This window comes from Mangifera indica, chromosome 3 (assembly GCF_011075055.1).
Source record: "Mangifera indica cultivar Alphonso chromosome 3, CATAS_Mindica_2.1, whole genome shotgun sequence".
In the NCBI taxonomy this organism is placed as follows: domain Eukaryota; kingdom Viridiplantae; phylum Streptophyta; class Magnoliopsida; order Sapindales; family Anacardiaceae; genus Mangifera; species Mangifera indica.
Genome location: NC_058139.1, coordinates 12,793,829 through 12,818,337, shown reverse-complemented (window position 1 = coordinate 12,818,337; position 24,509 = coordinate 12,793,829). Strand labels below are relative to the sequence as shown.

Here is a 24,509-nt window from a genome sequence, read left to right as displayed (position 1 = left end):
AAGTATGACACACTCATGCCTAGTATCCATTGGCACTATCTTCTCAGATGACTAGTCCTAAGCTCACGATATCAATTAGATGCCATCATGATCTCAGTATCTCGATGCCATGTGAAAACATACAAAACGACATCCCATATGTCTACTACTACTAGTACACATAGCACTTTGTCGGTTGGGCTTTGGTTTAACTAACATCAACACCTTGGTCACATGAGTTCGCTTTATTTTCTATCTGATCAACCAAATATCTTTTGTCATTTTCTAGAATATCTCCAGCCCAAGTGTTTGCTTAAGTGTAGCTCTCTCACCCAAATCATAAAAACAAATGCCATCTTAATCATCATCTTTAACTATTATTGTAGGGGAACTTCATTAATGACATAATCTCAGCCCAATTAGCCTTGTGATCCATGTAATATGCTTGAAATATATCTTTAATGATCTTATTTGTCTTCTTCATATGTTCTTCAGTCTGCAAATGATAAGTAGTACTAAAGGCCAAATTCGTGTCGAAGGATCGTTTTAGACGCCTTTATAGGGTAGACGTGAACCTCGTATCTCGATCAAAAACTATGGTGTGGGGCACTCTATGTAATCTGACTACTTTTCGAATATAAATCTATCTAAGCTAATCCGTGGAGGTTGTATCCATGATTGGATGGAAATGAATTGACTTGGAAAGTTGACCCACTATTACACAAAGTACATTGTACCCTTTTTGAACTTTTAGAAGCCCATCCCTATGTGCTCTCATTTCCACTTATGTATGCTCAGAGGTTGCAATAGTCTTGACTAACATGTCTAGATGGGCAATGTAAATGAAACACTAAGCCTTTATCAGGATCCTCTATCTTAGATTAAAAGTCAAAAGAACGGATTCTCACCCTCATAATCTCAATATCTCATCCACAACTTGGAACTTGGTCTCCAAGCCTTCTGTCAGTCTCTATCTCATTTGTCTACACTAATCATCATTAATTTGAAGGTCCATTGATTAAACTCTGCTTCCCAAACAGAAAATCAGAACAAAAATAGAAAAAAACCCCATTAATTAAAAATCAATCCTTCAAGCACAAGCAATAAAAAACCAAATACCATAATGCAAAATCAATAAAAGCAAGCAGAAAGGGCAATATCGATCAGGAAAGGTAAAACCCAGATTGGGGAGCAATCATTTACGCTGTAAATTAATGCAGTGGCTATTGTAGCTACTGTTTTAGGGCAATGGGCTAGTCGTCGCTTAAGTGAAGTGGGTGGGTTAAAAGAAATTCATAAAAAGAAAAGCAAGTGTTAAAGAACCGTGATGGGTTGTTTACTTTGCGAACAAATTAACGGAATGGAATAGGATTTCCCATTTCTCAATCCACTTAATTATTATATTTAGGAAGATGTCTCAGTCCACTTAATTATTATATTTAGGAAGATGTAAAGAGCTAACCATGCCCACAATTGAACAGTAGTCTATGTGCCAAGACAATTTCTATTATCGTTGAACAGTAAGTCACTATCATTGATTTGTCGATATCATCGAAATATTAATCAAGTGTCATGATTAGTGTATGAAAGACCAGAGTTTGGCATTTTGTTGATGGGAGAAGGTTTTGACTGTCAATCATACCACATGTGACATCGGATACCATAACACTTTGTGAAGTTTGCGAAGATTGTCGTTAATTTTTTGGAATTCTAGAGTTCGAAATGTAATTACATAATTAATTGTAAATAATTCATTCATTAGAATAGCAATTTCAGTGGTATTTTCGTGATAGAATTACATTTGGTTATACCATACATCTTTTGAGAAAAATTAAAAGAAAAGGTCAAGGATAGAGAAGTTCCAATACAACAAACAAAGTTTTTAAGCAGTAGCAACACTGTGAAGAACGACTGTTTCAACAGTAAGCCCAGGTCCAAATCCGAATAGAACTCCCCACTCAAGACCTTCTCCTGTGGTCTTGAATCCATTTTCAATCGATTTCTTTCTCATTTCATCCAAAATAAACAAGACACATGCACTTGACATGTTACCATACTCAGAAAGAATATGTCTTGTGGCAAGTAATTTCTCTTCTTTAAGCCCCAATTTGAGTTCGACTTGGTCCAAAATTGCAGGTCCTCCAGGGTGTGCAATCCAGAAAAGGGAGTTCCAATCAGAGATACCCAAAGGTTTGAATGCCTCAACCAAACTCTTCTCGATATTCTTTGAAATAAGCCCCGGGACATCTTTCAAGAGGTGAAATGTAAGCCCAACTTCACGAAGATGTCCATCAATAGCCCCGTCACTGTCAGGCAATATTGTTTGCGCAGTAGAAACTAATTCAAACATGGGCTTCTCAACTCCGAGAACAGGGTCAGAACCAACAATGACAGCGGCTGCACCATCGCCAAACAAGGCTTGACCCACAAGACTATCAAGATGGGTGTCACTAGGACCACGGAAAGTAACAGCAGTAATTTCTGAGCACACTACTAGGACACGAGCACCTTTGTTGTTCTCAGCCAAGTCTTTGGCAAGGCGAAGAACCGTGCCACCAGCAAAGCATCCTTGTTGGTACATCATGTAACGCTTAACAGAAGGACGAAGACCCAAGAGCTTAGTGAGCTGGTAGTCAGCACCAGGCATGTCAACACCGCTAGTGGTGCAGAACACCAAGTGAGTTATTTTGGATTTGGGTTGACCCCATTCTCTAATGGCCTTGGTGGCAGCTTCTTTGCCAAGCTTTGGGACCTCAACTACCACCATATCTTGCCTGGCGTCCAATGAAGGAGCCATGTATTCACAAATACTTGGGTTTTCTTTTAAAATCTCCTCAGTCAAGTACATGTATCGTTTTTTGATCATAGACTTTTCACCTGAAATGTATATGAAAAAATTAGATCAATTAAAAGTTTTAAAAGCTAAAATACTAAATTATTAAAAACAAGTATACTAAATTTACCAAACAATATTAAAACGAAGAAAAAAATCCTTAAAAAAAAACCTTGTACTAGCTATATACATGCTGAAGTAAGAAGGCAAATTAAAAAAGAAAGATGATGGATGGAATATAAGATAGGATGACTTACACATGCGCTTGAATTTCTCTTTAAGCTCCGTTTTGTGTTCACTGTTGGTGACGCGAAAATAATAGTCGGGATAGGTGCTTTGATCAACACAGTTGGGAGGAGTTGCCGTTCCGATTGCCATGACGGTGGCTGGGCCTTCGGCACGTTGAGCTTTGAGAACTTCCTGAACGCTCACCATTGCTGTTTTTCTATGCAAGCAAGCTGAGAAAGGACTAATAAGTATAATATTTGCTAAGGAAATAAAACGAGTGTTGTGTGCCGAATGATGTTAATATTGTGAGTATTTATAATAGAGGTTGAAGGTTGGGTAGCTTAGTTTAGGTGAAAATTTCTTTTGTCTTTACAATATTTTATATTTACATGAATTAAGTCAATCGTTGTGAAAGCATTCTTTGTTTTATTTAAAAAATACACTTGATTGTTGAATAACATTTGTTTAATTTGAGGATTTCAGGTTTTAGTGTTGGAGGGCATGTGACTTGTTCAAACATATACCAACAAGAGAGACGCGGATGATTGAAGGGTCAATTTATGGAATTGGTCAGACCAAACCATCTGACGCCAAAAATTTAATTAACTTAATTCTAAAATTTTCGGCAATTTCAATGTGAATTTCTCTGCTTTTAATATTCGTTAACAGGTTTAGGCAGAAGATGTTCAAGATGATAATTTAATTCAAACCATTGTGAATATAGGTGGCTGAACTGGTAGGAGGTGTAGATCCTAAAATTTACGATGTTGCAATGCTCAAGGTCAAATTTAGGATTTGATTCGACTGAATTTGTAGGAGGTGTAGATCCTAAAATTTACGGGTTTATTGGTTTAGCACAAGGTCTTCTCTTGTACCGAACAAAATAATAAAATTTTATATGTAAAAATCGTAAATATATTTCAACTTTGAAGGATTTGGTGTTCCAACAACCATGGTTTTGAATAATTTTGCTCCAATGTTTGATACAAAGTTGTTGTGGTGTATTTATTTGACGAAGGCATAGGGTTGATTCTGCAATATATTTATAAGAAATAGATCAGACGTCATGCAATTGAATATTTTTACAATAATACAAGTGGATTTAATTTTTCTTAATATCAATTGACTGAAAGATTGGTATGAACTCTAAGACTATGGGTAGGTAAAATTGACTTCGGGATCTAAATAATGAATTTTAGTTGTGTTTTAGCCTTATTTATTAGCTTTTCAATCACCTATTTTCAAATTGAAAAAAATACTTTAAAATTAGGCATCTATAATTAAAATGATTTTAGATGAGTAATAAGTAATCAGTGAGTAATATTTTACCACTTTGTGTACAATACTTCACAATTGGAATTTTATTCTATCTCAGCTGGCTTAAGTTCGGCTTGTAGCTTAGATTAAACTATAGATAAAAGATGATCCTAGAATGATTTATACCTTGGGCTTATTTATAAGCTTGTTTTTATAAATAAACCGAATTTAAATTGGGCTCACCTTGACTCATATCAAATCACGAGCCCATCCCATAGATTTTTTCTTTGAGTTGTGGGTCGGACTCAAGCTAGTAAATTAGAAAACGATGTCGTTTTGGAGTAAGTAAACTTCAAAATGACGTCATTTTGGAGTGAAGCTCAAATTTAACCTAATTTTTTATTCCCTTAATAAGTAATATTAAATCATTATGTATACTTTACTTCACTAGTAAGGATGAATTTGATCCAAGCTAGCTCAAACTCAACTTTCAATTCAAACAAAATAGCTCAAATTGAGCTCAAATAAATAATGTCAATGCTACAATGATTTATGGCTTGGGCTTATTTATAAGCTCATTTTTATAAATTTACCGAGTTCAGGCTGCCTTGACTCAACTTGAATCAATTTGTGAGCCCATCCCATAGATTTTTCATCTAAGTTGTGAGCTTAGTGTTAGTATATGTCCTAGAAACCAATCATGTTATCAATTTCAGGATATTTAGTTTTCTAATAATTTCCAGGTAATAATAAAAGAAAGAGTTCTTTTTCTTCACATTCGCATATTGCTTCAATTTTCATTTATTGATTTATTTTCTTATTAAATAAATTGTATATATGTTAAGTGTCTGGATGATATGAATATTGTAAAGATCAACTCATCGAATTTTCCATTATGTACGTGATGTCAATTAGGCAATGACATTGCATAGTAGACATACTAACTATTACGTTAAATATCATAGGATGATATTAGTGTGGATAATATCAAACTCATATCACTAGAGTATTAAGGTGAATTAACGGTTAAGGAACTGCTTTACGAATGTGGCCAATTATAATGAATCACATGAACTTTTAATATATGATCTATGATTATAGGATTATATTGATGTACTTTGGATCCTTAGATTTGAGATATCACGGTTGGATCTAGTATGGATGCATAGTTCTCATATAATGTATAAGTACAAGACTAATCATTTTATGTTTCAATAAGCTAATTTAGTCATACTTTGTTTGTATGTGGAATCGATGATAGGAAAGGTAAGATTCATTGTCTTGCATTTGTTTGGATCCAAGGTTTCAAATGAATATCGATAAATATTGAAAACCAAAATTTCTAGTTAGATATAAGAAAGTCATACGAAGGTTATTTGTGATGATGTGTTTCAAATATATTAATCCAAAATTTGATATATGATTAAGGTTAGTGTCTTAACATGCCATGATCCCGTCCTTAGTCAAGATTCGATAATTAAGGGATTTTTTTACATGTTATGTATGATTAGAAACATGTTCAATAGAGTATGTCTTTATTATGGTTTACGGGCTATCAACCACTTGTAAAATTCTGCTATGGTCATAAAGTCTCCAAAATTGGTTTCGGTTTATTCAATATCGACTCTCGACTAGGCTACAGTAAACCTAGAAGGTCATACCAATAAGCTTAAGAAGTTTAAGAAATATAGGAGAGAGATAATTATCTAATAATGGCTAGCACCTTCCAAACAATGATATGATAAAATCATATAAACAGTTACATGGAAGCATTTATGAAATTTTAAAAGGTTAAGGTGTTATATGATATAGTATAGGTGCTTAAGTGGTATTATGAATACATTCACATGACAACTAAATAATAAAGATTATTTGGTGTAGTCCCATGCAAAATTGATAATTGCTTTTAGCCCACAACTATATATGACAACCATATATCACATTTTAGTAAGATTTGTCATTTGAAACAAAAGCTTTCTCTCTCTAAACCTTTGAAAGCTTAATCTCTCACATCTCTCTTCGATAAGTGGATACGTTTGTAGACATTTGTGTGTTCAAGTATTCTACTTCATCAAACAAAACACTTTTTTTTTTTTGCGAAGGAAAGGTACAAAAACTAGATTTTTTCTTTCAATTATTCTTGTTTTCATCTATATGATTTTTTCATGATTGAAAGAGTTCATGTATGTCTTTTTCAAAACCATTAAACAACACTTAGCTTTAGCCACCCTGTATATTAATGAACATAAAGTAAACTCGAAATGTTGTTGTTTTTTAGTAAGTAAACTTCAAAATGACATATTTAAATCAAAATGAACCAATTTATTGGGTTTGGGTCTACTATATGGGTTGACCTAACTTGATTTGCTTAATTGCTAAAGGGTAGTTGGTGTGGTGGTAGTTAGACTTTTATTTAAATATCCGAACTGCCTCCCCAATATAAAAGGATTATGCATCTTATTTTTTCCAAAGAAAAATTCTCTTGTTCTTCTCCCTATAAACCAAAACACAAAGAGATTATGTTCTCAAAGAAAAACAGTACGTGGACAAATGGGGTAGTAGAAATGACTCAAGTTAATGCCTTGCAGTGTATTTGAATCATCCAAAAACTAGAATGCAAAACAAAGTATGGAATTTCCAGTTTATAGATTTCACATAATGTTAATTTTGGTATGTTTAATTGTTTCTAACATTAATATCACAGTATAGGTTATGTATATGTCATGTATTCTATGCAATTATATTTTGAATTACGTAATTTTTTTAATTGAAAATTGATTATAATTTGGATTTTGGGCACAAATTGAATTCGGCCAAATTTCATGAAATTGAACATTAAAAACATGTTAGGATAAAGCCTAGATGTCTTTTACATGCATTGAATTGAAAATCGCTTAAAAACGACATCGAAATCGACGGATTTAAAGCCAAAAACCCTAACCCATGATGTGACTTTCATGCCACCATTTCATCAGATTCCGACAACGTTGGCATCAAAAGTTGGTATGAGAAGACTCAACATTGTAAGAGCTTTGAAAGCCCTATGGCATCGTCATTGGTCGATGGCCAATTGAACCACCGAGAATCTAGGGTTCTTCATTGAGTCAGGTTATAATCGAGTCAGAATTCCCCCACATCATTCATCATGTATGCTCAGAGGTTGCAATAGTCTTGACTAACATGCCTGGATAGGCAATGCAGTGGCTATTGTAGCTACTGTGTTAGGGCAATGGGCTAGTGGCCACTTAAGTGAAGTGGGTTAAAAGAAAATCATAAAAAGAAAAGCCAGTGTCAAAGAACCTTGATGGGCTGTTTACTTTGCGAACAAATTAACGAAATGGAATAGGATTTCCCATTTTTCAGTCCACTTAATTAATATATTTAGGAAGATGTAAACCGCTAACCATGCCCACAATTGAACCGTAGTCTATGTGCCAAGACAATTTCTATTATCATCGAACAGTAAGCCACTATCATTAAAATATTAATCAAGTGTCATGATTAGCATATGAAAGACTAGATTTCGGTAATTTGTTGATGGGAGAAGGTTTCGACTGTCAATTATACTACATGTGACATCGGATACCAATTAAGGGGGATATCATAGCATTTTGTGAAGTTTGTGAAGATTGTTGTTAATTTTTGGAATTTTAGAGTTGAAATGTAATTACATAATTAACTGTAAATAATTCATTCATAAAAATAGCAATTTCTCTATTACTTTTGTGATAGAATTACGTTTAGTTATAACATAAATCTTTTGAGAAAAATTATAAATCAAAATAACGTAGAAAAAATTTAAAAAAAAGTCAAGAATAGAGAAGTTTCAATACAACAAACAAAGTTTTTAAGCAGTAGCAACACTGTGAAGAACGACCGTTTCAACAGTAAGCCCAGGTCCAAATCCGAACAGAACTCCCCACTCAAGACCTTCTCCTGTGGTCTTGAATCCATTTTCAATCGATTTCTTTCTCATTTCATCCAAAATAAACAGGACACATGCACTTGACATGTTACCATACTCAGAAAGAATATGTCTTGTGGCACATAACTTTTCCTCTTTAAGCCCCAATTTGAGTTCGACTTGGTCCAAAATTGCAGGTCCTCCAGGGTGTGCAATCCAGAAAAGGGAGTTCCAGTCGGAGATACCCAATGGTTTGAATGCCTCAACCAAACTCTTCTCGATATTCTTTGAAATAAGCCCCGGGACATCCTTCAAGAGGTGAAATGTAAGCCCAACTTCACGAAGATGTCCATCAATAGCCCCGTCACTGTCAGGCAAAATTGTTTGCGCAGTAGAAACTAATTCAAATATGGGCTTCTCAACTCCGACCACAGGGTCAGAACCAACAATGACAGCGGCTGCACCATCGCCAAACAAGGCTTGACCCACAAGGCTATCAAGATGGGTGTCACTAGGACCACGGAAAGTAACAGCAGTAATTTCTGAGCACACTACTAGGACACGAGCACCTTTGTTGTTCTCAGCCAAGTCTTTGGCGAGGCGAAGAACCGTGCCACCAGCAAAGCATCCTTGTTGGTACATCATGTAACGCTTAACAGAAGGACGAAGACCCAAGAGCTTAGTGAGCTGGTAGTCAGCACCAGGCATGTCAACACCGCTAGTGGTGCAGAACACCAAGTGAGTTATTTTGGATTTGGGTTGACCCCATTCTCTAATGGCCTTGGTGGCAGCTTCTTTGCCTAGCTTTGGGACCTCAACTACCACCATATCTTGCCTGGCGTCCAATGAAGGAGCCATGTATTCACAAATACTTGGGTTTTCTTTTAAAATCTCCTCAGTCAAGTACATGTATCGTTTTTTGATCATGGACTTTTCACCTGAAATGTATATGAAAAAATTAGATCAATTAAAAGTTTTAAAAGCTAAAATACTAAATTATTAAAAACAAGTATATTAAATTTACCAAACAATATTAAAACGAAGAAAAAAATCCTTAAAAAAAAGCCTTGTACTAGCTATATACATGCTGAAGTAAGAAGGCAAATTGAAAAAGAAAGATGATGGATGGAATATAAGATAGGATGACTTACACATGCGCTTGAACTTCTCTTTAAGCTCCGTTTTGTGCTCACTGTTGGTGACGCGAAAATAATAGTCGGGATAGGTGCTTTGATCAACACAGTTGGGAGGAGTTGCCGTTCCGATAGCCATGACGGTGGCTGGACCTTCGGCACGTTGAGCTTTGAGAACTTCCTGAACGCTCACCATTGCTGTTTTTCTATGTAAGCAAGCTGAGAAAGGAGTAATAAGTATAGTATTTGCTGAGGAAATAAAACGAGTGTTGTGTGCCGAATGATGTTAGTATTGTGAGTATTTATAAGAGAGGTTGAAGGTTGGGTAGCTTAGTTTAGGTGAAAATTTCTTTTGTTTTGGCAATATTTTATGCTTACATGAATTAATTCAATCATTGTGAAACCATTCTTTGTTTCATTTAAAAAATACGCTTGATTGTTGAATAACATTTGTTTAATTTGAAGATTTCAGGTTTTGGTGTCGGTGGCCTTGTGACTTGTTCAAATATATACCAACAAGAGAGACGTGGATGATTGAAGGGTCAATTTATGGAATTGGTCAGACCAAACCATCTGAGACCGAAAATTTAATTAACTAAATTCCAAAGTTAATATTGATGTACAGGTTTAGGAATAAGTTGTTTATAGCGACACTGGAAAAACACAAGTTCATGATGATAATTTAATTCAAACTATAATGGATATGGGTTAGTAATGGGTTTGGGATTTAAATTATCTACATTAAAATTCAGTTAGCATCGAACCATTTTAGCTCATAGGCCACCTTTTTTTTTTATTTGTTCATCCGAATATTATTTCATGTTAAATAAATAATTATTTAGATTTTTTAATCTTATGTTTTTGAAATAAATAAATAATTATTCCACTGAATTGGTAGTAGGTGTAGATCCGAAAATTTACAGGTTTATGGTTTTAGCACAAGGTCTTCTTTTCTACCAAACAAAATAATATGCTTGTTGGCAATTGCAATTTGACTAATTTCAAGAAGACAACGATATCTTTTTATATTCTTAATAAAATAAATAGTAGGACGAAGCATCACTGAATATTTTCTCAATCTATAAGAAATTTGATTTCTAAAATATTATATTTAAAAAAATCGTAAATATATTTCAACTTTGGAGGATTTGATGTTCCAACAGCCAGGGTTTGAACAACTTTGCCCCAATGTTTGACACAAAATTGTCGTGACGTATTTATTTGACAAAGGCATAAGATTGATTCCACAATATGTTTATAAGAACGATAAAACTATGTGTACCCACTTTAGATACATAAATGTGTACACATTTATATGTGTCATTATATGATTAGATAATTTTGAATTAAAAATAAAACAATAACCAATCATATGATGACACATATGAGTGTGTATACATTTGAGTATCCAAAATGGGTACACATAGTATTGCTCTTATAAGAAATAGATAAGACATCATGCAGTTGGATATTTTTACAATAATATAAGTAGATTTCTTTTTTCTTAATATTAATTAGCCGGCTTAGGGTAAGGTTTTTGAAATAAATTAGAGATCATAATTTATTTGATTCAAAGATTGGTATGAACTTTAAGAATTTTAATAACGACTTTGGGTTCTGAATAATGAATTTTAGTAGTGTTTTAGGCTTATTTATTAGCTCTTTAAATTAACTATTGTCAGATTATATCTTCAAATTGAAAAAACACTTTAAGTTTAAGAATCTATAATTAAAGAGATTTTAGAAAGGGTAATATGACACAACATAAAAGATTTTACACATAATTTAAATAAAATGTCATTGTAGGATGATTTACTGCTTGGGCTCATTATTATTATTATTTTTTATAAATAAGCCGAGTTTACGTTGGTATTGGCCTAACTCAAATCAGGTCGCGAGCCCATCAAATTGATTTTGTATTCGAGATGTGAGTTGAACTCGAGTCAACTCTTGTTAAAATGAATGTTAAATGTATTCTAAAATGATGTTATTTTGGAGTAAGTAAATTTTACAATAATGGCATCAATTTGGAGAGAAGCCCAGATTAAACTTATTTTTCACTCTCCATTTTTGGTGAGTTTTCCTCATCTTTCATTTTATTTTCATTACCAGTCATATAACAAAAACATTTCTCTAAATTTCTTGTTGGATCTAACCACCCTGAATAAGAAATTATCCTCATGAATATCTTCTTCACATGAAGATCTTCTTCACAAACCTTCAGAAAATGGCTTGTTATATCACTTAAGGGCTCTCTTATTATATTAGGCAAATCTTCAAACAGATCATAAGAGTGGTTTGACTGATAAAGGGAGATTGAGAATAGTAGTCTTACTGATGCCATCAGTTTATGAAATAAGTTAATTCCTTTTTTAAATATTATGATTTGTTAAAACCACTCTCCCTAAGACCTATACTAAAGCTAAAAATCCCTAATTTGTTGCTTACTATCTCTATTAGATCAAAGAGGTTGGCCAGTAAAGATCAGCTGTTATAAAGAGTTTGAAGTTATTTACTCCAACATTGGTAGAAAGACCTAACCCTAATTTCCAATTCATGATCGTGTGGCTAAATATTAACTTCTTGTTTAACTTTTAACTTGATAATTTTTTTAATCTAGCAATGATCATGGTAGGTTGATTTTATTTTGTTTGAGTCTATTTTACCTACGGTTTCAGATTCTTTTTTTTTTTTTTTTGCGAATTTTCTCTTGTTCACATATAAAGACAATTGTGATTGTCTTATTGTATGACAATTCTACATTGTTGTTTTTCCTTATATTTGTATTTAATTAAGTCAGAGTTGGACTCAGATTATATGTTTTTGGAAAATGATTAAGTTCAAACCCTGGCTGGTTTCATGAAGCTTCATATACGTTAATCTTCAAAATATTTTCTCTCTAATTAATTGAGTTATATTGAATAAGATCAATTCATTTATGTTAATCTTTAATATTAATTTCTTTGAAAGAAGATACGAGTTTGATTAATTTGTCTTATTGAGGAATGATGAAGTATCAATAATTTAACTCTTAATTGAACACTCACGGCAATAAAACATGTAAGCAAAAAATTAAAAAAAGAAAACACTATAATTTTTATATTGTTCAACTAAGAACTGTTTTAGCTTACATCCACAGGAAACTATTTAGGTTAATTTGCCTAACTAAAAGAGACAATTATAAATACCCAGTGTGGGAAAACTAAGAAAGACATTTGTTCAATTAAAAACTGATTAATTAAAATTAAAACAACTAATTGCCACCTGCATAAAATGAAGAAACAACAAAAAAATGTTCATACAAAAAACTGAATCAAATGATGCATATTATTATTTGTGAAATTTCTAGAGTACAATGAGACTTGTGCATCTTATGGCGAAAAGAATTTTAGAAATAAATCAAAATCAATCTCTAGTTGATTTTACTTTATGGAATATAATATGTATCATGCTTAACCTAGGATATCTCCTTTTGGTTTCAAAACTAGATATCTAATCATGTAAATGATAGTCAAACATTCATAAGCTTTATAAACAATATTATACAAATCCATATTCAGTATTCTCAATTAAAATAAAGTGTCACTATACTACATTGTCATAGTTCAACCATTACATGACCTTAGTACAAAAAAATTAATTCATGGCTAAATCAGTTATTACAACCATAATAAACACGAAAATATTTTGAAAAAATTACGAATGAAAGAAAGAAAGATGACAACTTATTAGGCTACAAAAAATTAGTCATATAACACCCATCTCTATAAACATACCTTTATACGAAATATGGACTTGAAGAGATGTGTAACCTTAAAATTTATACTCAAAGAAATAGTGAAAATTAAAGCATGATATACACTTTATAATACTTGTTGGCAAAAAGGTGAATAAAATAACTCAATTGAAACATCTCCAATCAAAACATAATCAGTGTCTGGAACACAAATCCATAACTAAAAAGTGCATACTCATCATACTTAAGTCCAAAATATAAATCCAATACAATAACTCAAAAATAAACAAAGTTGACTAATATGCCCTTCGTCTAGCTAGACTATTGGCTCCTTGCATGCCTCGCTACTCACCTCGCTTACCTGCAAAAAGACAAACAGATGAGCTTGCAAGTATTATAACACTTAGTAGGCAGGTGATCTCTTGTCACTTTAAGAACAAAGTGAATGATCTAGTGTTCCTAAGCTAATTGGAACTAATCATGTGTGGTTAACTCTTGGATGTTTTTTGGTATCTTAGATGTCTATCTAACTAAAGTATGACACACTCATGCCTAGTATCCATTGGCACTATCTTCTCAGATGACTAGTCCTAAGCTCACGATATCAATTAGATGCCATCATGATCTTAGCATCTCGATGCCATGTGAAAACATACAAAACGACATCCCATATGTCTACTACTACTAGTACACATAGCACTTTGTCAGTTGGGCTTTGGTTTAACTAACATCAACACCTTGGTCACATGAGTTCGCTTCATTTTCTATCTGATCAACCAAATATCTTTTGTCATTTTCTAGAATATCTCCAGCCCAAGTGTTTGCTTAAGTGTAGCTCTCTCACCCAAATCATAAAAACAAGTGCCATCTTAATCATCATCTTTAACTATTATTGTAGGGGAACTTCATTAATGACATAATCTCAGCCCAATTAGCCTTGTGATCCATGTAATATGCTTGAAATATATCTTTAATGATCTTATTTGTCCTCTTCATATGTTCGTCATTCTGCAAATAATAAGTAGTACTAAAGGCCCAATTCGTGCCGAAGGATCGTTTTGGACTCCTTTAAAAGGTAGACATGAACCTCATATCTCGATCAAAAACTATGGTGTGAGGCACTCTATGTAATCTGACTACTTTTCGAATATAAATCTATCTAAGCTAATCCGTGGAGGTTGTATCCATGATTGGATGGAAATGAATTGACTTGGAAAGTTGACCCACTATTACACAAAGTACATTGTACCCTTTTTGAACTTTTAGAAGCCCATCCCTATGTGCTCTCATTTCCACTTATGTATGCTCAGAGGTTGCAATAGTCTTGACTAACATGTCTAGATGGGCAATGTAAATGAAACACTAAGCCTTTATCAGGATCCTCTATCCTAGATTAGAAGTCAAAATAACGGATTCTCAGCCTCATAATCTCAATATCTCATCCACAACTTGGAACTTGGTCTCCAAGCCTTCTGTCAGTCTCTATCTCATTTGTCTACACTAATCATCATTAATTTGAAGGTCCATTGATTAAACTTTGCTTCCCAAACAGAAAATCAGGACAAAAATAGAAAAAACCCCATTAATTAAAAATCAATCCTTCAAGCACAAGCAATAAAAAACCAAATACCATAATGCAAAATCAATAAAAGCGAGCAGAAAGGGCAATATCAATCAGGAAAGGTAAAACCCAAATTAGGGAGCAATCATTTACGCTGTAAATTAATGCAGTGGCTATTGTAGCTACTGTTTTAGGGCAATGGGCTAGTCGTCGCTTAAGTGAAGTGGGTTAAAAGAAATTCATAAAAAGAAAAGCAAGTGTCAAAGAACCGTGATGGGTTGTTTACTTTGCGAACAAATTAATGGAATGGAATAGGATTTCCCATTTCTCAGTCCACTTAATTATTATATTTAGGAAGATGTAAACAGCTAACCATGCCCACAATTGAATAGCAGTCTATGTGCCAAGGCAATTTCTATTATCGTTGAACAGTAAACCACTATCATCGAGTTGTCGATATCATCGAAATATTAATCAAGTGTCATGATTAGTGTATGAAAGACCAGAGTTTGTCATTTTGTTGATGGGAGAAGGTTTCGACTGTCAATTATACTACATGTGACATCGGATACCATAACACTTTGTGAAGTTTGCGAAGATTGTCGTTAATTTTTTGGAATTCTAGAGTTCGAAATGTAATTACATAATTAATTGTAAATAATTCATTCATTAAAATAGCAATTTCAGTGTTATTTTCGTGATAGAATTACATTTGGTTATACCATACATCTTTTGAGAAAAATTAAAAGAAAAGGTCAAGGATAGAGAAGTTCCAATACAACAAACAAAGTTTTTAAGCAGTAGCAACACTGTGAAGAACGACCGTTTCAACAGTAAGCCCAGGTCCAAATCCGAATAGAACTCCCCACTCAAGACCTTCTCCTGTGGTCTTGAATCCATTTTCAATCGATTTCTTTCTCATTTCATCCAAAATAAACAGGACACATGCACTTGACATGTTACCATACTCAGAAAGAATATGTCTTGTGGCACATAACTTTTCCTCTTTAAGCCCCAATTTGAGTTCGACTTGGTCCAAAATTGCAGGTCCTCCAGGGTGTGCAATCCAGAAAAGGGAGTTCCAGTCGGAGATACCCAATGGTTTGAATGCCTCAACCAAACTCTTCTCGATATTCTTTGAAATAAGCCCCGGGACATCCTTCAAGAGGTGAAATGTAAGCCCAACTTCACGAAGATGTCCATCAATAGCCCCGTCACTGTCAGGCAAAATTGTTTGCGCAGTAGAAACTAATTCAAATATGGGCTTCTCAACTCCGACCACAGGGTCAGAACCAACAATGACAGCGGCTGCACCATCGCCAAACAAGGCTTGACCCACAAGGCTATCAAGATGGGTGTCACTAGGACCACGGAAAGTAACAGCAGTAATTTCTGAGCACACTACTAGGACACGAGCACCTTTGTTGTTCTCAGCCAAGTCTTTGGCGAGGCGAAGAACCGTGCCACCAGCAAAGCATCCTTGTTGGTACATCATGTAACGCTTAACAGAAGGACGAAGACCCAAGAGCTTAGTGAGCTGGTAGTCAGCACCAGGCATGTCAACGCCACTAGTGGTGCAGAACACCAAGTGAGTTATTTTGGATTTGGGTTGACCCCATTCTCTGATGGCCTCGGTGGCAGCTTCTTTGCCTAGCTTTGGGACCTCAACTACCACCATGTCTTGCCTGGCGTCCAATGAAGGAGCCATGTATTCACAAATACTTGGGTTTTCTTTTAAAATCTCCTCAGTCAAGTACATGTATCGTTTTTTGATCATAGACTTTTCACCTGAAATGTATATGAAAAAATTAGATCAATTAAAAGTTTTAAAAGCTAAAATACTAAATTATTAAAAACAAGTATATTAAATTTACCAAACAATATTAAAACGAAGAAAAAAATCCTTAAAAAAAACCTTGTACTAGCTATATAAATGCTGAAGTAAGAAGGCAAGTTAAAAAAGAAAGATGATGGATGGAATATAAGATAGGATGACTTACACATGCGCTTGAACTTCTCTTTAAGCTCTGTTTTGTGCTCACTGTTGGTGACGCGAAAATAATAGTCGGGATAGGTGCTTTGATCAACACAGTTGGGAGGAGTTGCCGTTCCGATAGCCATGACGGTGGCTGGACCTTCGGCACGTTGAGCTTTGAGAACTTCCTGAACGCTCACCATGGCTGTTTTTCTATGTAGGCAAGCTGAGAAAGGTCTGATAAGTATAGTATTTGCTGAGGAAATAAAACGAGTGTTGTGTGCCGAATGATGTTAGTATTGTGAGTATTTATAAGAGAGGTTGAAGGTTGGGTAGCTTAGTTTAGGTGAAAATTTCTTTTGTCTTGGCAATATTTTATGCTTACATGAATTAAGTCAATCTTTGTGAAAGCATTCTTTGTTTCATTTAAAAAATACACTTGATTGTTGAATAACATTTGTTTAATTTGAAGATTTCAGGTTTTAGTGTCGGAGGGCTTGTGACTTGTTCAAATATATACCAACGAGAGAGACGTGGATGATTGAAGGGTCAATTTATGGAATTGGTCAGACCAAACCATCTGAGACCGAAAATTTAATTAACTAAATTCCAAAGTTAATATTGATGTACAGGTTTAGGAATAAGTTGTTTATAGCGACACTGGAAAAACACAAGTTCATGATGATAATTTAATTCAAACTATAATGGATATGGGTTAGTAATGGGTTTGGGATTTAAATTATCTACATTAAAATTCAGTTAGCATCGAACCATTTTAGCTCATGGGCCACCTTTTTTTTTTATTTGTTCATCCGAATATTATTTCATGTTAAATAAATAATTATTTAGATTTTTTAATCTTATGTTTTTGAAATAAATAATTAATTGTTCCCCTGAATTGGTAGTAGGTGTAGATCCGAAAATTTACAGGTTTATGGTTTTAGCACAAGGTCTTCTTTTCTACCAAACAAAATAACATGCTTGTTAGCAATTGCAATTTGACTAATTTCAAGAAGACAACGATATCTTTTTATATTCTTAATAAAATAAATAGTAGGACGAAGCATCACTGAATATTTTCTCAATCTATAAGAAATTTGATTTCTAAAATATTATATTTAAAAAAATCGTAAATATATTTCAACTTTGGAGGATTTGGTGTTCCAACAGCCAAGGTTGAACAACTTTGCCCCAATGTTTGACACAAAATTGTCGTGACGTATTTATTTGACAAAGGCATAAGATTGATTCCACAATATGTTTATAAGAAATAGATAAGATAAGACATCATGCAGTTGGATATTTTTACAATAATATAAGTAGATTTCTTTTTTCTTAATATTAATTAGCTGGCTTAGGGTAAGGTTTTTGAAATAAATTAGAGATAATAATTTATTTGATTCAAAGATTGGTATGAACTTTAAGAATTTTAATAACGACTTCGGGTTCTAAATAATGAATTTTAATAGTGTTTTAGGCTTATTTATTAGCTCTTTAAATTATCTATTGTCAGATTATATCTTCAAATTGAAAAAACACTTGAAGATTAAGAATCTATAATTAAAGAGATTTTAGAAAGGGTAATATGACACGACATAAAAGATTTTATACATAATTTAAATAAAACGCTATCGTAGGATGATTTACTGCTTGGGCTCATTTGTAAGCTTTTTTTTTTTTTTTTAAATAAACAAACTGAGTTTAAGTTGGTATTGGTCTGACTCAAATCAGGTCTTAAGCCCATCGAATAAATTTTGTATTCGAGATGTAAGTCGAGCTCAAGTTAACTCTTGTTAAAATGAATGTTAAATATATTCTAAAATGATGTTATGTTGAAGTAAATAATCTTCGCAATAATAATGTTATTTTAGAGTGAAACGCAAATTAAATTAAAATTTTTTTTCTCTTTATTTTTGGTGAATTTTCCTTATCTTTCATTTTATTTTCATTTTCAGTCATACGAGTAAAATATTTCTCTAAATTTCTTGTTGGATCTAACCACCCTGAATAAGAAATTATCTTCTTGAATTTCTTCTTCACAAAGAGTAAGAGAATAACTTGTTATATCACTTGAGGGCTCTGTTATTATATCAAACAAATCGTAAGAGCGGTTTGACTGACAAAAGGAGATTAAGAATAGTAGTCTTAATGATGCCATCAGTTTATGAACTAAGTTTGTTCCTTTATTACATCTTATGATTTCTTAAAATCACTCTCCCTCGTACCTCTGCTAAAGCTAAAAATCTATAGCTTGTTGCTTACTAGTCTCTATTGGATCAAAGATGTTGACTAGTAAAGATCCCTTGTTGTAAAGAGTTTGAAGTTATTTACTCCAACATTGGTAAAAAAAAAAACCTAACCCTAATTTCGAATTCATGATAGTGTGGCTAAATATTAACGTTTTGTTTAACTTTTAACTTGATAATTTTTTTTTAAACTGGTAATGATCATGTTAGGTTGATTTTATTTTGTTTGAGTCTATTTTACCTAGGGTCTCAGATTCTTATTTTTGCGAATTTTCTTTTACTCACATATAAAGATAATTATGATTGTCTTGTTGTATGGCAATTCTACATTATGGCTTTTCCTTGTTTTTGTATTTAATTAAGTTAAAGTTGGACTCAGATTATATATTTTTGGAAAATGATTAAGTTCAATCGCTTGCTGGTTTCTTGAAGCTTCATATACGTTAATCTTCAAAATATTTTCTCTCTAATTAATTGAGTTATATTGAATAAGATCAATTCATTTATGTTAATCTTTAATATTAATTTCTTTGAAAGAAGATACGCGTTTGATTAATTTGTCTTATTGAGGAATGATGAAGTATCAATAATTTAACTCTTAATTGAACACTCACGGCAAAAAAACATGTAAGCAAAAAATTAAAAAAAGAAAACACTATAATTTTTATATTGTTCAACTAAGAACTGTTTTAGCTTACATCCACAGGAAACTATTTAGGTTAAATTGCCTAACTAAAAGAGACAATTATAAATACCCAGTGTGGGAAAACTAAGAAAGACATTTGTTCAATTAAAAACTGATTAATTAAAATTAAAACAACTAATTGCCACCTGCATAAAATGAAGAAACAACAAAAAAATGTTCATACAAAAAACTGAATCAAATGATGCATATTATTATTTGTGAAATTTCTAGAGTACGATGAGACTTGTGCATCTTATCGCGAAAAGAATTTTAGAAATAAATCAAAATCATTCTCTAGTTGATTTTACTTTATGGAATATAATATGTATCATGCTTGACCTAGGATATCTCCTTTTGGTTTCAAAACTAGATATCTAATCATGTAAGTGATAGTCAAGCATTCATAAGCTTTATAAACAATATTATACAAATCCATATTCAATATACTCAATTAAAATAAAGTGTCACAATATTACATTGTCATAGTTCAACCATTACATGACCTTAGTACAAGAAAATTAATTCATGGCTAAATCAGTTATTACAACCATAATAAACATGAAAATATTTTGAAAAAATTACGAATGAAAGAAAGAAAGATGACTCCTTATTAGGCTAAAAAAAATTAGTCATATAACACCCATCTCTATAGACATACCTTTATACGAAATATGAACTTGAAGAGATGTGTAACCTTAAAATTTCTACTCAAAGAAATAGTGAAAATTAAAGCATGGTATACACTTTATAATACTTGTTGGCAAAAAGGTGAATAAAATAACTCAATTGAAACATCTCCAATCAAAACACAATTAGTGTTTGGAATACAAATCCATAACTAAAAAGTGCATACTCATCATACTTAAGTCCAAAAATATAAATCCAATACAATAACTCAAATATAAACAAAGCTGACTAATATGCCCTTCGTCTAGCTAGACTATTGGCTCCTTGCATGCCTTGCTACTCACCTCACCTACCTGCAAAAAGACAAACAGATGAGCTTACAAGTATTATAACACTCAGTAAGCAGGTGATCTCTTGTCACCTTAAGCACAAAGAGAATGATCTAATGTTCCTAAGCTAATTGGAACTAATCATGTGTGGTTAACTCTTGGATGTTTTCTGGTATCTTAGATGCCTATCTAACTAAAGTATGACACACTCATGCCTAGTATCCATTGGCACTATCTTCTCAGATGACTAGTCCTAAGCTCACGGTATCAATTAGATGCCATCATGATCTCAGCATCTCAATGCCATGTGAAAGCATACAAAACGACATCCCATATGTCTACTACTACTAGTACACATAGCACTTTGTCGGTTGGGCTTTGGTTTAACTAACATCAACACCTTGGTCACATGAGTTCGTTTCATTTTCTATTTGATCAACCAAATATCTTTTGTCATTTTCTAGAATATCTCCAGCTCAAGTGTTTGCTTAAGTGTAGCTCTCTCACCCAAATCATAAAAACAAGTGCCATCTTAATCATCATCTTTAACTATTATTGTAGGGGAACTTCATTAATGACATAATCTCAGCCTAATTAGCCTTGTGATCCATGTAGTATGCTTGAAATATATCTTTAATGATCTTATTTGTCCTCTTCATATGTTGGTTTGTTTGCAAATGATAAGTAGTACTAAAGGTCAAATTTGTGCCCAAGGATCGTTGTAGACTCCTTTAAAAGGTAGACATGAACCTCGTATCTCGATCAAAGACTATGGTGTGGGGTACTCTATGTAATCTGACTACTTTTCGAGTATAAATCTATCTAAGCTAATCCGTGGAGGTTGTATCCATGATTGGATGGAAATGAATTGACTTGGAAAGTTGACCCACTATTACACTATTACACAAAGTACATTGTACCCTTTTTGAACTTTTAGAAGCCCATCCCTATATGCTCTCATTTCCACTTATGTATGCTCAGAGGTTGCAATAGTCTCTAATGGTTGACCTTAACTTGTTGACAAATAAGACATTTGGTTATGAATTCCCCCACATCATTCATCATGTATGCTTAGAGGTTGCAATAGTCTTGACTAACATGTCTGGATGGGCAATGTAAAGGAAACGCTAAGCCTTTATCAGGATCCTCTATCTTAGATTAGAAGTCAAAAGAACGAATTCTCAGCCTCATAATCTCAATATCTCATCCACAACTTGGAACTTGGTCGCCAAGCCTTCTGTCAGTCTCTATCTCATTTGTCTACACCAATCATCATTAATTTGAAGGTCCATTGATTAAACTCTGCTTCCCAAATAGAAAATCAGAACAAAAATAGAAAAAAAACCCATTAATTAAAAATCAATCCTTCAAGCACAAGCAATAAAAAACCAAATACCATAATGCAAAATCAATAAAAGCAAGCAGAAAGGGCAATATCAATTAGGAAAGGCAAAACCCAGATTAGGGAGCAATCATTTACATTGTAAATTAATGTAGTGGCTATTGTAGCTACTGTGTTAGAGCAATGGGCTAGTCACCGCTTAAGTGAAGTGGGTTAAAAGAAATTCATAAAAAGAAAAGCAAGTGTCAAAGAATCGTGATGGGTTGTTTACTTTGTGAACAAATTAACAGAATGGAATAGGATTTCCCATTTCTCAGTCCACTTAATTATTATATTTAGGAAGATGTAAATAGCTAACCATGCCCACAATTGAACCATAGTCTATGTGTCAAGGCAATTTCTATTATTGTCGAACAGTAAGCCACTATCATCGATTTGTCGACGTCGTCGAAATTTAATCAAGTGTCATGATTAGCGAATGAAAGACCAGAGCTTGGCATTTTGTTGATGGGAGAATGTTTCGACTATCAATTATACTACATGTGACATCGGATACTAATTAAGGGGTATATCATAGCACTTTGTGAAGTTTGCGAAGATTGTCATTAATTTTTTAGAATTCTAGAGTTGAAATGTAATTACATAATTAATTGTAAATAATTCATTCATTAAAATAGCAATTTCAGTGTTATTTTCGTGATAGAATTACATTTGGTTATACCATACATCTTTTGAGAAAAATTAAAAATCAAAATAACATAAAAAAAATTAAAAGAAAAGGTCAAGGATAGAGAAGTTCCAATACAACAAACAAAGTTTTTAAGCAGTAGCAACACTGTGAAGAACGACTGTTTCAACAGTAAGCCCAGGTCCAAATCCAAATAGAACTCCCCACTCAAGACCCTCTCCTGTGGTCTTGAATCCATTTTCAATCGATTTCTTTCTCATTTCATCCAAAATAAACAAGACACATGCACTTGACATGTTACCATACTCAGAAAGAATATGTCTTGTGGCAAGTAATTTCTCTTCTTTAAGCCCCAATTTGAGTTCGACTTGGTCCAAAATTGCAGGTCCTCCAGGGTGTGCAATCCAGAAAAGGGAGTTCCAATCGGAGATACCCAAAGGTTTGAATGCCTCAACCAAACTCTTCTCGATATTCTTTGAAATAAGCCCCGGGACATCTTTCAAGAGGTGAAATGTAAGCCCAACTTCACGAAGATGTCCATCAATAGCCCCGTCACTGTCAGGCAAAATTGTTTGCGCAGTAGAAACTAATTCAAACATGGGCTTCTCAACTCCGACCACAGGGTCAGAACCAACAATGACAGCGGCTGCACCATCGCCAAACAAGGCTTGACCCACAAGACTATCAAGATGGGTGTCACTAGGACCACGGAAAGTAACAGCGGTAATTTCTGAGCACACTACTAGGACACGAGCACCTTTGTTGTTCTCAGCCAAGTCTTTGGCAAGGCGAAGAACCGTGCCACCAGCAAAGCATCCTTGTTGGTACATCATGTAACGCTTAACAGAAGGACGAAGACCCAAGAGCTTGGTGAGCTGGTAGTCAGCACCAGGCATGTCAACGCCGCTAGTGGTGCAGAACACCAAGTGAGTTATTTTGGATTTGGGTTGACCCCATTCTCTAATGGCCTTGGTGGCAGCTTCTTTGCCTAGCTTTGGGACCTCAACTACCACCATGTCTTGCCTGGCGTCCAATGAAGGAGCCATGTATTCACAAATACTTGGGTTTTCTTTTAAAATCTCCTCAGTCAAGTACATGTATCGTTTTTTGATCATAGACTTTTCACCTGAAATGTATATGAAAAAATTAGATCAACTAAAAGTTTTAAAAGCTAAAATACTAAATTATTAAAAACAAGTATACTAAATTTACCAAACAATATTAAAACGAAGAAAAAAATCCTTAAAAAAAAACCTTGTACTAGCTATATACATGCTGAAGTAAGAAGGCAAATTAAAAAAGAAAGATGATGGATGGAATATAAGATAGGATGACTTACACATGCGCTTGAACTTCTCTTTAAGCTCTGTTTTGTGTTCACTGTTGGTGACGCGAAAATAATAGTCAGGATAGGTGCTTTGATCAACACAGTTGGGAGGAGTTGCCGTTCCGATTGCCATGACGGTGGCTGGGCCTTCGGCACGTTGAGCTTTGAGAACTTCCTGAACGCTCACCATTGCTGTTTTTCTATGCAAGCAAGCTGAGAAAGGACTAATAAGTATAATATTTGCTAAGGAAATAAAACGAGTGTTGTGTGCCGAATGATGTTAATATTGTGAGTATTTATAATAGAGGTTGAAGGTTGGGTAGCTTAGTTTAGGTGAAAATTTCTTTTGTCTTTACAATATTTTATATTTACATGAATTAAGTCAATCGTTGTGAAAGCATTCTTTGTTTTATTTAAAAAATACACTTGATTGTTGAATAACATTTGTTTAATTTGAGGATTTCAGGTTTTAGTGTTGGAGGGCATGTGACTTGTTCAAACATATACCAACAAGAGAGACGCGGATGATTGAAGGGTCAATTTATGGAATTGGTCAGACCAAACCATCTGACGCCAAAAATTTAATTAACTTAATTCTAAAATTTTCGGCAATTTCAATGTGAATTTCTCTGCTTTTAATATTCGTTAACAGGTTTAGG

General features: G+C 33.6%; 4 protein-coding genes across 4 annotated transcripts; all 4 read right to left on the bottom strand.

The window, feature by feature from the left end:
- Positions 1-1,707: 1,707 nt before the first annotated feature.
- Positions 1,708-3,343, bottom strand: LOC123210201 (chalcone synthase 1-like). Its single transcript, XM_044628429.1, has 2 exons — positions 3,070-3,343; positions 1,708-2,856 (listed from the first exon to the last, which is right to left on the bottom strand). Exons 1-2 carry the CDS (start codon positions 3,245-3,247, stop codon positions 1,862-1,864), a joined length of 1,173 nt encoding a protein of 390 aa, XP_044484364.1. The 5' UTR covers positions 3,248-3,343; the 3' UTR covers positions 1,708-1,861.
- Positions 3,344-7,990: 4,647 nt separating this feature from the next.
- Positions 7,991-9,597, bottom strand: LOC123210200 (chalcone synthase 1-like). The gene is made up of 2 exons (XM_044628428.1): positions 9,353-9,597; positions 7,991-9,139 (listed from the first exon to the last, which is right to left on the bottom strand). The coding sequence occupies exons 1-2, from the start codon at positions 9,528-9,530 to the stop codon at positions 8,145-8,147; spliced, it is 1,173 nt and encodes a 390-aa protein (XP_044484363.1). The 5' UTR covers positions 9,531-9,597; the 3' UTR covers positions 7,991-8,144.
- A 5,703-nt stretch (positions 9,598-15,300) lies between these two features.
- LOC123210199 (chalcone synthase 1-like) lies at positions 15,301-16,903 on the bottom strand. Its single transcript, XM_044628427.1, has 2 exons — positions 16,632-16,903; positions 15,301-16,419 (listed from the first exon to the last, which is right to left on the bottom strand). The coding sequence occupies exons 1-2, from the start codon at positions 16,807-16,809 to the stop codon at positions 15,425-15,427; spliced, it is 1,173 nt and encodes a 390-aa protein (XP_044484362.1). The 5' UTR covers positions 16,810-16,903; the 3' UTR covers positions 15,301-15,424.
- A 5,567-nt stretch (positions 16,904-22,470) lies between these two features.
- Positions 22,471-24,133, bottom strand: LOC123210197 (chalcone synthase 1-like). The gene is made up of 2 exons (XM_044628426.1): positions 23,863-24,133; positions 22,471-23,649 (listed from the first exon to the last, which is right to left on the bottom strand). The coding sequence occupies exons 1-2, from the start codon at positions 24,038-24,040 to the stop codon at positions 22,655-22,657; spliced, it is 1,173 nt and encodes a 390-aa protein (XP_044484361.1). The 5' UTR covers positions 24,041-24,133; the 3' UTR covers positions 22,471-22,654.
- Between the last annotated feature and the right edge of the window lie 376 nt (positions 24,134-24,509).